Below are 13,260 nucleotides of genomic sequence, written 5' to 3'. Positions count from 1 at the left end.
AATACTTATTCCTAGTGTTTACTTAAACAACTACCCTTCATAAAAAGGCTTACTTCAGCTCCCTGGCCACTTAGTTTAAATGGCCTCATTTATACAATGGGTGGGAATAATTTTTTAAATCATGGTACTTAGTTTGGTGGAAATCTCTCTCTCTAAATTCTAATGCATTCAGACTACAGAAATCACTCAGTTCCATTATTTTGGGTTGTTCAACTCCAGTGCCATATATCTTCCACAAGATCCTACCTTGATGTCTACAAAATTCTCTGGGCAGTACTTTTCAATTTCTGCTTCAAAGAGGACAAGGGGATTGCAGCTCTGCCTACAAAAGAAATAAAAACACAAAACAATCCTACCTCAGCCCATGATGGAAAGTCCTCCATTTTAATAAGAAAAAATTGCTCCAGTGCACTCAGGGATAGATGCCCAACAAAAAAGTCTCACATTAGATGCCAGGATTAAAAGCAAGGCTATGACCCTCTGTACACTGTCCACTTCCCACGACAATTAACAGGAGCTGCGAAGAACTTCTGGAATCCTTTCATACACATCTGCAGCAAGAGGATACATGTAATCCAATGGCTGCATGAAAAAGCTCTGGTTATTTGGGGGAGAACACACCTAAGAGTGACTGTTTATTCTAAACATACAGTAAAAAGTCACAACGAATCAGTTAATCCCAGGTCATTGCAACGGTCTCTACGATTTGTGTCCTCTCCCAAAATTCACATGTTGGAATCTAACCCCAAAGTGATGGTATCAGATGGTGGGGCCTTTGGGAGGTGATTAGGTCCTGAGGGTAGAGCCTCATGAAAGAGATTAGTGCACTTATAAAAGGGACCCCACAGAGCTCCCTAGAGCCGTCCACCATGTGAGGACACAAGGAGAGGTCAGCAGTCTGCAACCTAGAAGGCAGGCCTCACTTGACCATGCCGGCACTCTGGCCTCATACTGCCAGCCTCCATAACTGGGAGAAATAAATTTCCGCTGTTTATAAGCCACTCAGTCTATGGCATTTTGTTACAACAGCTCAAATGGACTCAGTCAGTCATCTTAGTACAGCCACGCGCCACATAATGATGTTTTTGGTTAACGATGGACCGCATATACAATAGTGGTCCCATATAACAAGTACCATATAGCCTAGGTGTGTAGTAGGCTATACCATGTAGGCTTGTACAAGTATACTCTATGATGTTCGCACAATGACAAAATCGCCAAACGATGCATTTCTCAGAATGTATCCCCATCATTAAATGATGTAAAACTGTATTACGTTTAAGTTACACAGTAAGATCAACATGCCTTAAAATTCCTGTGGTATTTCAAAACTTACTGTAATAATCAAAAAGTTCTTCCCCCAGGAATTGTACTGACCATTTGCGAAACTGCATCTGGAAATCATGAGCCAGCAAGTGTCCAGAAACTGAAGTCATTATCATGGTAACATTCTGGATGATAACAAAATTCGAGTTAGTCTTTTAGCAATTACATTTTGCCAAGTCATTCAAATAATAGAGGAACTTCTATTAAAGAAAAAAAAAGTGGCTGCTGGGTAGACAGGGAACGAAGAGGCAGAGCACAGAGGATTTTCAGAGCAGTGAAAACACCTTGTCTGATACAATGATGGACATATGTCATTATACTTTTGTCCAAACGCACAGAACATACACCACCAAGAGTGAACCCTAACGTAAACAAATCTCTTGGTAATTATGATGTGTCAATGAAGGTTCATCAATCACAACAAATGTACCTCTCTGATGAATGATATTATTAATGCGGAAGACTATATATGTGTAGGGGCAGGGGGTATGTGGGAAATCTCTACACTTTCCTCTCAATTTTACTTTGAACAAAAAACAGGTGACTGGGAAGAAACAAATACAAATATAGTTCTTCAAAGCCAAAAGCCATAGTAACACAATTACCATTCTAATTCTAGTACCATGATGCCTTTTGTAGCATTTAAAATTTCCTTAAACTATTGTATATTAGCTTCTTTCTTGTTATAAAGAGCTGAGATGGGACTATATTTTATTAAGAAGAGACATCCTTATAAATTATAAAATGATCACCTGTCATCAGGGATCTTCAGGTTACAACAATAGTTATTCTTAAGACAGTGACATATTCTACAACGGCCAGGCCAATTCTTCTTGATAAATAACTTTAAAACACAAACAATTTAGGGAGGATTTGCAGCAAACAGCTGCTCTTTTTAGCCATAACTAAAACCCCAAGGAATGTACACTAAAATGGCACATAGATCTGAAAGCACACTTCAGCTGTATGACAGAAATATTGCAGCACCTACCTGGCCATACAGATGATAATCAAATTCATAGATCTTGTTGAATTTAGAAAGTCCTTCCCTCTATAAAACAAAATGAAAATTAAAAACTTATATAAATTACATTAAAAAAATGACTCCATAGCATAAAGATCAAGCAAAACCCTGATAAGTGGGTATATTAAAAATGCAACAGTATTTCCCACAGATAAAAACTAGACTAAATTACTAAGACCATTTACTAAGTGGTCCCTCAAAATACAGTTACAAGCATATACTTGATAGAGTCCATGGAGTTTTTATGCTGGAAGGTAACCCTGAGATCAGCTATTTTAAGAACTTTTTATACATGAGAAGGGACTTGTCCAAGGTCACATGACAAATTAATGGCAGATAAAGTATTAGGATATAAATCTCTTGACAATTTTCTCCTTCCTCCTCACACATTTCTACTACTTCCTGGTCATACAATTACACCAATAAACTGGTGACCATGGGCAAGTTATTCACCTTTCCGAACTTCTTTCAAGAACCTTTATTCTTGAACAAAGTTATCTATAAGGTTTCTCTGGCTCTGAAATCCAGTATCACTATGAGCCCCAGTCAGGACTGGAATGCAGTGTATAAAGCTCTTCTTCAGCTGCCCTTGTGGATGAACATGGCATCCCACCTTCTTCTACACAGGTGTTAAAAGCAGGTATGCACGTGAGTTTCACACCAACACTGCCCAGAAGACAAGAGAAAGGCAAAATGGGAACCGGGGAAACGTTCAAGGGCCAAGAAGAATCAGTGTCGAGAGGATTCTCCCTCAGCCTCAAAAAGGCAATCTTTCTGTGTGGACGAGGTTCTCTTTGAGGCATAACGGCAAATTTAAAGAGGGAATTTATTAGAGTATCTGATACTTAAGAGTTCATTGGTTTAATGTTGTCAAGAAAAGAAACTGCCCTCTACAAACTCCAATCGCTAGTTAAGCTCTTTCAGGAACAGAGACTAGAAATTGCCTAATCAATGGTTTCTACTTCTTCTTAAGAAAGCATCGAGGCTTTCCCAAACAAAATCTTCTACAGAGCCTCATATATAACAAGGTTGATGCACCCTGACTGCAACAAAGCCAAGTCCTGCTAACTCAGCCTCTCCCTAGTCCAGACCCAAGTGGCTCCCTAGGTGCACATTCATGGTCCCTTGGGTCTCTTGGGAACACAGTCTGAAATCTACTGTTCTAATCCTCTCCAGGCAAACGACTTGTCTAATAACATGTGTAGAACCCCAGGTCCAGGGCTCTCCCAGGCAGCCTCCTCTACCCATGGACAGTCTTGAGGATGTACTCGCCTCCCTGTAATTCCCACATGAGGATAGTACACAATTACGTGCACTTCCCACTCTTGGGGGAGGTGTTCGGGAAATGGGCTGCTTCCAAAATACAGTGGAGTTTTGGAGCCTAGAGAAAGAAAAACACCTGGTAGAAGACCAACAACGTAGCTTCTGTGATCTCTCTTACCTCTTGTGCAGTGCTATCCACTCTATTAAAAAAAAAAAAAAGAGTTCAAGTCCCATCTTCTCTAAGCACGCTCAAGGAACTGATCAGAATGCTGCCGCTAAATTGACAGTAGGATTCTTTTGTAAGATTTATCTTTCTAAATATAAACACAAAATCTTAAAAAAATTGTACACACAAAGAAAAGTCCTCAGAGATCTTTTAGTTATCAACAATGGTTACTGTGGGCGGCGGGGATGGTTTATTTGACATACATCTGTATTCTCTGAACTGTTTGCAATAATTACCACTGTTAAAAAAGAAACAGAAAACATTCTCTCTCTTGTGTTTTGGTGAATTTCTTTCAAAGATACATATGTATTTGTTTAAAAGTCCTTTCCATCATGTCAAATAATCTATCACAAGGAAATACAATTTATTTTACCATTCTGTTTTCATTACTAGTTCCTGTTATTGCAATTCTTTGCTATTATAAAGCTGCAATGGCTACCATTTGATTCCGAGTTTTGTGTGCCTGCCCGTCTTAGCTCCTCTATCAGAATTTAACTCCTCTATCAGAACTTAAGGTAAGGATAACGTCATTTGATGTGATTTTCATGTAGCAGGTTCTGTTTGAGAGATAAATAAAAGAATAGGACCTGTCAGTGTTCTTAGGGAGGTGACACTCCATGGGAGAGAGACGGACCAACAGCTAGAAAACCTGATGAAGGAGGATTGCTATCATCAAGGGAGACAAAAATGCACCTGGAAACAGAGAAGGAAATGGATGGACAGGATGTTTAGGAAAGACTTCATAAAAGAGATTACATTTAGGTTGTCTTTTATTCTTTCTTTCAAAAGATGAAGAGTTCATCAGGAGAAAAAAGGGAAAATATCATTCCAGGAAGAAGGATCAAAATTTGTAAAAGCATAGTGAACTTGTATCTGTTAAACTCTGATTGCTTTTGTCATTCCCTCTGCTCCCACCCAAACCATTCCAAGGGTCTCCAGAGTTGAGGCCTCTGAACCCTCACATGGAAGACTCCAAGAGCTGACTCTCTACCTCCAGGCTTTCGCTCTTCAAATCCTCTGCTGCCAAAGTGACTTTAGAAAACACAAATACGACCCTGGTTCTCCCTCACTTAAAACCTCTATTGCTGATTTCAACTGATGCAGAAAAAGCATTTGATAAAAATTCAACACCCTTCAGAAGGGGGTTACAAAGCATGGAGTAAGGAGATAGGTAGATAAAATCAGAAAACTGTAGCTATATATCAGAACAGGTTAGCAAATACTCAAGAACAGCATTAAAGATAAAGGGAAGGAAAACACAGAAAACAAACATAATCATGTCACTTTAACCACAAAATGAGAACACGAGGTGGAATAAGATGTGAGAAAAACGACTTAGGATGGGGTGGGGGGAGGAAAGGGAGGGAATCGGTTCAGTCTAAGGAAACCAGAGGCCATCAGAAAATGGACTATCTTATCTACGAGATTTTGAATACAAACCTAATGGTAACCACTAAACAAAAAAGCAGAACAGAGACACAAACAATAAATAAAGAGAAAACAAAAAAACACCACATAACTCAACTGGTAGAGCAAAATACAGGGGACGAGAAAGAAAGGAAATGCAGGAGAATCAGAAAACGAGCGATAAAAAGGCAGCATTAAGCCCTCATATATTGATAATCACCCTAAATGTAAATGGACTGAATTCTCCAATGAAAAGACACAGAGTGACGAGATGGATTAAGAACAAGACCCAACAATATGCTGCCTCCAGGAAACACATCTCAGCTCCAACGACAAACACAGGCTGAGAGTGAGGGGATGGAAGACGATATTCCAAGCTAATGGCAAACAAAAGAAAGCAGGCATCACAATACTTATATCAGACAAAGTAGTCTTCAAGATAAGACAGGGAAAGAGAGACAAAGAAGGGCAATATTTAATGATAAAAGGGACAGTCCACCAAGAAGACATAACACTTATAAATATCTATGCACCCAACCACAGGAACATCAAAGTATGTAAAGCAACTATTAACAAACCTGAAAGATATTAATAATAACACAGTAATAGTAGGGGACCTCAACACTCCACATACATCAATGGACAGATCATCCAGACAGAAAATCAACAAGGAAACAGTGGAATTAAATGAAAAGCTAAACCAAGTGGACTTAATAGACATATACAGCACACTCCATCCAAATACAGAAGAGACATTCTTCTCAAGCATGCATGGGACATTCTCAAGGATAGACCATATGTTGGGAAACAAGACAAGCCTCAATAAATTTAAGAAGACTGAACTAATAACAAGCATCTTTTCCAATCACAATGTATGAAGCTGGACATTAATTAGAAGAAAAAAGCTGAGAAAGAGACAAAGATGTGGAGACTAAACAACAGGCTATCGAACAAGGAATGGATCATTGAAGAAATTAAAGGAGGAATCAAAAAATATCTGGAGACAAACGAAAATTAAAACGTCCCATACCAACTCACGTGAGACGCAGCAGAAGCAGTCCTAAGAAGGAAATTCATCGCAATACAGGCACACCTTACCAGACAAGAAAAATCCCAAATAAGCAATCTCAAACTACACCTAACTGAATTAGAAAAAGAAGAACAAAGCCCAAAGTCAGCAGAAGGAGGGAAATAATAAAAATCAGAGCAGAAATAAATGCTATTGAAACAAAAAAGGCAGTAGAAAGGATCAATGAAACAAAGAGCTGGTTCTTTGAGAAGATAAACAAAATTGACAAACCCCTAGCCAGTCTTACAAAGAAAAAAAGAGAGAAAGCTCAGATAAATAAACTTAGAAATGAAAAAGGACAAATAACAATGGATACCACAGAAATACAACGGATTATAAGAGAATACCACGAAAAGCTATATGCCAACAAAAATGGGCAATCTAGAGGAAATGGATGAATTCTTAGACTCTTACAATCTCACAAAGCTCAATCAAGAAGAAATAGATAATCTGAACAGACCAATCACAAGTGAAGAGATTGAAACAGTAATCAAAAGCATTCCAAAGAATAAAAGCCCACGACCAGACAGCTCCCCTGGGGAATTCTATCAAACTTTCAGAGAGGATTTAATATCTATCCTTCCCAAGCTATTCTGAAAAATTAGGGAAGACACATTCTATGAGGCCAACATCACTCTGATACCAAAGTCTGACAAGGACAACACAAAAAAGGAAAACTACAAACCAATACTGCTGATGAACATAGATGCCAAAATCCTCAACACAATATTGGCAACCTGAATACAGCAATACATCAAAAAGATCATACACCATGATCAAGTGGGATTTATACCAGGGACACAGGGATGGTTCAACATCCGCAAATCAATGTGATACACCACATCAACAAATTGTGGAATAAAAACCACACGATCATCTCAATAGATGCAGAGAAAGCATTTGACAAGATCCAACAGCCGTTTATGATAAAAACTCTTAACAAAATGGGGATAGAAGGCAATTACCTCAATATAATAAAGGCCATATATGACAAACCCACAGCCAATATCATACTCAGTGGGCAAAAACTGAGCACCATCCCTCTAAGAACAAAAACAAGACAAGGATGCCCACTATCACCACTCTTATTTAACATTCTGGAGGTTTTGGCCAGAGCAATTAGGCAAGAGAAAGGAATAAATGGAATCCAGGGGCTGGCCCCCTGGCCGAGTGGTTAAGTTCGCGTGCTCCGCTGCAGGTGGCCCAGTGTTTTGTTGGTTCGAATCCTGGGTGCGGACATGGCACTGCTCATCAAACCATGCTGAGGTGGCATCCCACATGCCACAACTAGAAGGACCCACAATGAAGAATATACAACTATGTACTAGGGGGCTTTGGGGAGAAAAAGGGAAAAAAATAAAATCTTTAAGAAAAAAAAAAAAAAGGAATCCAAATAGGGAGAGAAGAAGTGAAACTCTCACTGTTTGCAGACAACATGATCGTATATATAGAAAACCCTAAAGAATCCACTGGAAAACTATTAGAAATAATTAACAACTACAGTAAAGTTGCAGGGTACAAAATCAACTTACAAAAATCAGTTGCATTTCTATGCTCTACTAACAAACTTACAGAAAGAGAACTCAAGAACAGAATTCCATTTACCATCGCAATAAAAAGAATGAAGTATCTAGGAATAAATTTAACCAAGGAGGTGAAGAACTTATACAATGAAAACTACGTTATTGAAAGAAATAGATGATGACATAAAGAGATGGGAAGAGATTCCACGGACATGTATTGGAAGAATAAACATAGTTAAAATGTTCATACTACCCAAAGCAATCTACAGATCCAATGCAATACCAATCAGAATCCCAATGACATTCTTCATGGTTACAGAACAAGGAATCCTAAAATTCATATGGGGCAACCAAAGACCCCGAACTGCTACAGCACCACCGGGAAAAAAGAACAAAGCTGGAGGCATCATAATCCCTGCCTTCAAAATGTACTACAAAGCCGCAGTTATCAAAACGGCATGGTACTGGCACAAAAACAGGCATACAGATCAATGGAACAGAAATTTTAAAAAGCCCAGAAATAAAACTACACATCTACAGACAGCTAATCTTCAACAAAGGTGCTAAGCATCTACAATGGAGAAAAGACAGTCTCTTCAATAAATGGTGCTGGGAAAACTAGACAGCTACGTGCAAAAGAACGAAAGTAGACCATTATCTCACGCCATACACAAAAATAAACTCAAAATGGATCAAAGACTTGAAGGTAAGTCCTGAAACCATAAAACTCCTGGAAGACAATACAGGTAGTACACTCTTTGATGATTTTAAAAGGATCTTTTTGAATACCATGTCTTCTCAGACAAGAGAAACAAAAGAAAAAATAAACAAGTGGGACTTCATCAGACTAAAGAGCTTCGGTAAGGCAAAAGAAACTAGGATCAAAACAAAGAACAACCCACCAACTGGGAGAAAATACTTGCAAATCATATATCTGACAAGGGCTTAATCTACATAAAATATAAGGAACTCACACAAGTGAACCACAAAAAAACAAACAGCCCAATCAAAAAATGGGCAGAAGATATGAACATTTTTCCAAAGAAGATAGACAGATGGCCAATAGGCACATGAAAAAATGTTCAACATCACTAATCATCAGGGAAACGCAAATCAAAACTACAGTAAGACACCACCTTATGCCTGTTAAAATTGCTATAATCACTAAGACTAAAAAGAACAAATGTTGGAGAGGGTGTGGAGAAAAGGGAACCCACATACACTGCTGGTGGGAATGCAAACTGGCGCAGTCACTATGGAAAACAGTATGGAGATTCCTCAAAAAACTAAAAATAGAACTACCATACAACCCAGCCACCCCACTACTGGGTATCTACCCAGACAACTTGAAATCAACAATCCAAAGTAGCATATGCACCCCTATGTTCACTGCAGCACTATTCACAATAGCCAAGACATGGAAACAATCCAAGTGCCCATCAACTGATGATTGGATAAAGAAAAAGTCATATATATACATATATATATATACACACACACACACACACACAATGGAATACTACTCAGTCATAAAAAAGATAAAATTATCCTATTTGCAACGACATGGAGGGACCTGGAGGGAATTATGCTAAGTGAAAAAAGCCAGACTGAGAAAGACAAACACCATATGATTTCACTCCTATGTGGAATATGAATACACTAATGGACGAAGAAAACAGTTCAGTGGTTACCAGGGGAAGGGAGTGGGTGGTGGGCACAGGGGGTGAAGGGGAGCACTTACGTGGTAACAGACAAGAAACAACGTACAACTGAAATCTCACAATGATATAAACTATATGAACTCAATACAAAAAAAAAAAAATTCAACACCCTTCATGACAAAAGGCATTTACAAAAAACCCATGACCAACATCACACTCAATGGTGAAAGATTGAAAGCTTTTTCCTAACATCAGGAACAAGAGAAGGATGTTCATTTTTGCCACTGCTATACAAGATTACTAGAAGTTCTAACCAGAGCTATTAGGCAAGAAGAACAAATAAAAAACATCCAAATTGGAAAGGAAGAAGAATTATCTCTATTCACAGACAACATGATCTTAAAGACAAAAATCCTAAAGAAGCCATACACACACACAAACCTATTAGTGCTAATAAATCCAGCAAAGTTGCACGGTACAAGATCTACACACAAAAACCAGTAGCAATGAACAATCTGAAAAGGAAGTTAAAAAAACAATTCTACTTAGAACAGCATCCAAAAGCATGAAGAAAACGACAACATATTGCTGAAAGAAACTGAAGACCTAAATAAATGGGAAGACAATCCGTGTGCATAGACTGGGAGACTTACTATTAAGAAGGCGATACTGGGGCCATCCCTCTGGCTGAGTGGTTAAGTTTGCGCTCTCTACTTCAGCGGCCCAGGGTTTCGCTGGTTTGGATACTGCGCGTGGACATGGCACCGCTCATCTAGCCATGTTGCGGCAGCATCCCACATAGCAGACCCAGAAGGACCCACAGCTAGAACATACAACTATGTACTGGGGGTCTTTGGGGAGAAGAAGAAAATAAAAAACGGCAATTCTCCCCAAAGTGATCTACAGATTCAATGCAATCCTTATTAAAATTCTAATAGTCTTTTTTGAAGAAATGGAAAAGGCGATCCTAAAATTCACATGGAATTGCAAAGGGCCCCAAACAGCCAAAACAATCTTTTCTTTTTTTTTTGAGGAAGATTAGCCCTGAGCTAACATCGGCTGCCAATCCTCCTCTTTTTCCTGAGGAAGACTGGCCCTGAGCTAACATCCATGCCCATCTTCCTCTACGTTATATGTGGGACGGCTACCACAGCATGGCTTGCCAAGTGATGCCTTGTCCATACCCAGGATCCCAACCAGCGAACCCCAGGCTGCTGAAGCAGAATGTGCGAACTTAACCACTGCGCCACGGGGCTGGCCCTACCAAAACAATCTTGAAAGAGAAGACCAAAGTTGGAGGACTCACACAGCCCAATTTCAACACTTACTACCAAGCTACAGTAAATGAAAACAATGTCGTACTAGCAAAAGGACAGAACAATGGAATAGAACTGAGAGTCCTGAAATAAACCCAAACATCTACAGTCAATTGATTTTTGACAAGGGCGCAAAGACCATCAAATGGTGCTAAGAAAAACTGGAAATTCACATGCAAGAGAATGAAGCTAGATTCTTACTTTACACCACATAGAAAAAGCAACTCACAATGGATCGATGACCTAAATATAAGAGCTAACGCTCGAAGACAACTTGGGGCAAATCTTCATGACCTTGGATTTGGCAATGGTTTCTTAGATTTAATACTAAAAGCATAATCAACAAAAAAAGAAAAAAATAGATAAATGAGCCTCCATCAATATTAAAAACTTTTGTGCATCAAAGGTCACTATCAAGAAAGTGAAAACACAACTGATAGTATGGGAGAAAATATCTGCAAATCATGTATCTAACAAGGATGTAGTATCATGAATATATACAGAACTCTTACAACTCAACAACAAAAAAGACAAACAACCCAATCCAAAAATGGGCAAAAGACATGGAAAGACATCTCTCCAAAGAAGATACACAACGGCCAACCAGCACATGAAGATACTCAGTGTCACTGGTCATTCAGGAAAATGCAAATCAAACCTACAATGAGATATTTCACACCCACTAGAATGGTGATAATCAAAAAAGTGAAAAAGAACAAGTGTTGGGGAGGACGTGGAGAAACTGGAACATTGCCACTATGGAAAACAGTTTGGCAGTTCCTCACAAAGCTAAACACAGAGTTAACTTACGACCCAGTAATTCTACTCCTAGGAATTTACCCCAAAGAACTGAAAACAGGTATTCAAACAAAAACCTGTTCATGAATGTTAATAGCAGCTCTATTCACAATAGCCAAAAGGTGCAACCAACCCAAATGTCCACCAACTGACGAACAGATAAACAAAATGGGATCTGGAATGGAATATTATTCAGCCACAAACAGGAAAAAAATACTAATAGCTACAACATGGATGGATTTCAAATATATCATGCTAAGTGAAGGAAACCTGACAAAAGGCCACGTGTTATATGATTCTTTTGGGCTTTTTTGGTGAGGAAGATTGGCCCTGAGCTAGCGTCTGTGCCAGTCTCCCTCTATTTTGTACGCCGGACGCCCCACAGTGTGGCTGACGAGCGATGTTGGTCCGCGCCTGGGATCCGAACCTGCGAACCCGGGCCGCCGAAGTGAGCGGTCAAAGGTACCCGCTGCGCCACGGGCCGGCCCCTACATGGTTCTCCTTACATGAACTGTCCAGAACAGGCAGATCCTTGGGCACAGAAAGCAGACTAGGGTTGCCAGGGGCCGGGAGGAGCGGGGAACGAGGACTGACTGCTTGAAGGCTACGTGGTTTCCTGCTGGTGTAATAAAAACCTGACACTAGGCAGACGTGACGGTTACACAGCACTGCGAACGTACTGAACGTACTGAATTGTGCATCTCAAAACGACTAACATGCTACGTGGACGTGCACTTTGACACTTGCACATAAAGCACAGGGCGCTCGGGCCCCTCGTGACGCGCCTCCAGCGGCCTCCCCTCCGGGCCACCTCCCAGCTGCTCACGCGAACCGGCTGCCGTTTCCCGCCGTCGGGCCGTTCTTCGCACGGGCTGCTTCCGCCAGCGGGCAAAGCGGCCCCGCCTCAGCGCCAACATTCAAGCAAAAAACACGTGCGAGCACGTCCCGCGGTCCCCGCCCCGCGCCAGACAGTAGGAGAGCCGCGGCCGGGGGAGCAGCCGGCAGCCCCCGAGCCCGGAGCCCGCGGCGGGCGTCGGACGGCGGCCGCGGAACCGCACCTGCGCACACGCCGCCGCGTCCCCGCCCGGCCGGGCGCGCCGACACCCAGGCGCGGGCCCCCCGCACACGGCCGGGTGGCAACGCGCCTGCTTACCCGCCTCGCGCGGCCGTCGGACAGCAGGTCGGCGATCCCCTTGGCCGCGTCGTTCTTCTCGGCCACACAGAGGATCTTCCGCACGCCTCGGAACGCCACCTCCATGGCGGCGCGGGACAAGGGCCGGACTCGGGGCCGCTGCAGCCACCGGAGCGCGCAGCGGCCAGCCGGGAAGAGCATCCCTAGGTCCCGCGGCCACGGCCGCTCCCCGGGCGCCCGCGCATGCTGGGGGAGCCGGAGGTGAGGTCCGCCCGGTGCCCACCCTAAGGGAACTAGAGCGTCGGGGAGCCGCCACCGCCGCCGCCCGCGGCCCGGGCACCTCCCACCAGCCCACCGGGCTTCAGAGCAGCGGCGACCACGCCTTCTCCTCACCACTACCGCCTCGCGCCGAATCCTGTACCTCGGCAGCCGCTTCCGCCCGCCTTCTCGGGCCACTTCCGCCCGGCGCGAGTCCCACAGGACGGCGAACTACAACTCCCAGACTGCCCCGCGTT

At 41.9% G+C, this 13,260-nt stretch overlaps 1 protein-coding gene across 7 annotated transcripts in view; it reads right to left on the bottom strand.

The window, feature by feature from the left end:
• TOP3A (DNA topoisomerase III alpha) overlaps window positions 1-13,233 on the bottom strand; it is a 36,433-nt gene extending 23,200 nt beyond the window's left edge. Inside the window, exons 1-6 of one of the 7 annotated variants that reach the window (XM_070228324.1) lie at window positions 13,167-13,233; window positions 2,804-3,016; window positions 2,318-2,377; window positions 1,378-1,451; window positions 445-551; window positions 247-322 (exon numbers count right to left, since the gene is read on the bottom strand). In XM_070228324.1, the coding sequence (XP_070084425.1) occupies window positions 247-322; window positions 445-446 (78 nt within the window). In that variant the 5' untranslated portion in view covers window positions 447-551; window positions 1,378-1,451; window positions 2,318-2,377; window positions 2,804-3,016; window positions 13,167-13,233. Of the gene's footprint in view, window positions 1-246; window positions 323-444; window positions 552-1,377; window positions 1,452-2,317; window positions 2,378-2,803; window positions 3,017-12,439; window positions 12,685-12,766 lie in introns of those variants that run through there. The other 6 variants (XM_023653634.2, XM_023653633.2, XM_070228322.1 and 3 more) reach the window with 6 other exon arrangements.
• Window positions 13,234-13,260: the final 27 nt, after the last annotated feature.

The sequence above is a fragment of the Equus caballus genome, chromosome 11 (assembly GCF_041296265.1).
Source record: "Equus caballus isolate H_3958 breed thoroughbred chromosome 11, TB-T2T, whole genome shotgun sequence".
In the NCBI taxonomy this organism is placed as follows: Eukaryota; Metazoa; Chordata; class Mammalia; order Perissodactyla; family Equidae; genus Equus; species Equus caballus.
Note: the sequence above shows the minus strand (reverse complement) of the source record. Positions and strands in the feature narration are given on the sequence as shown.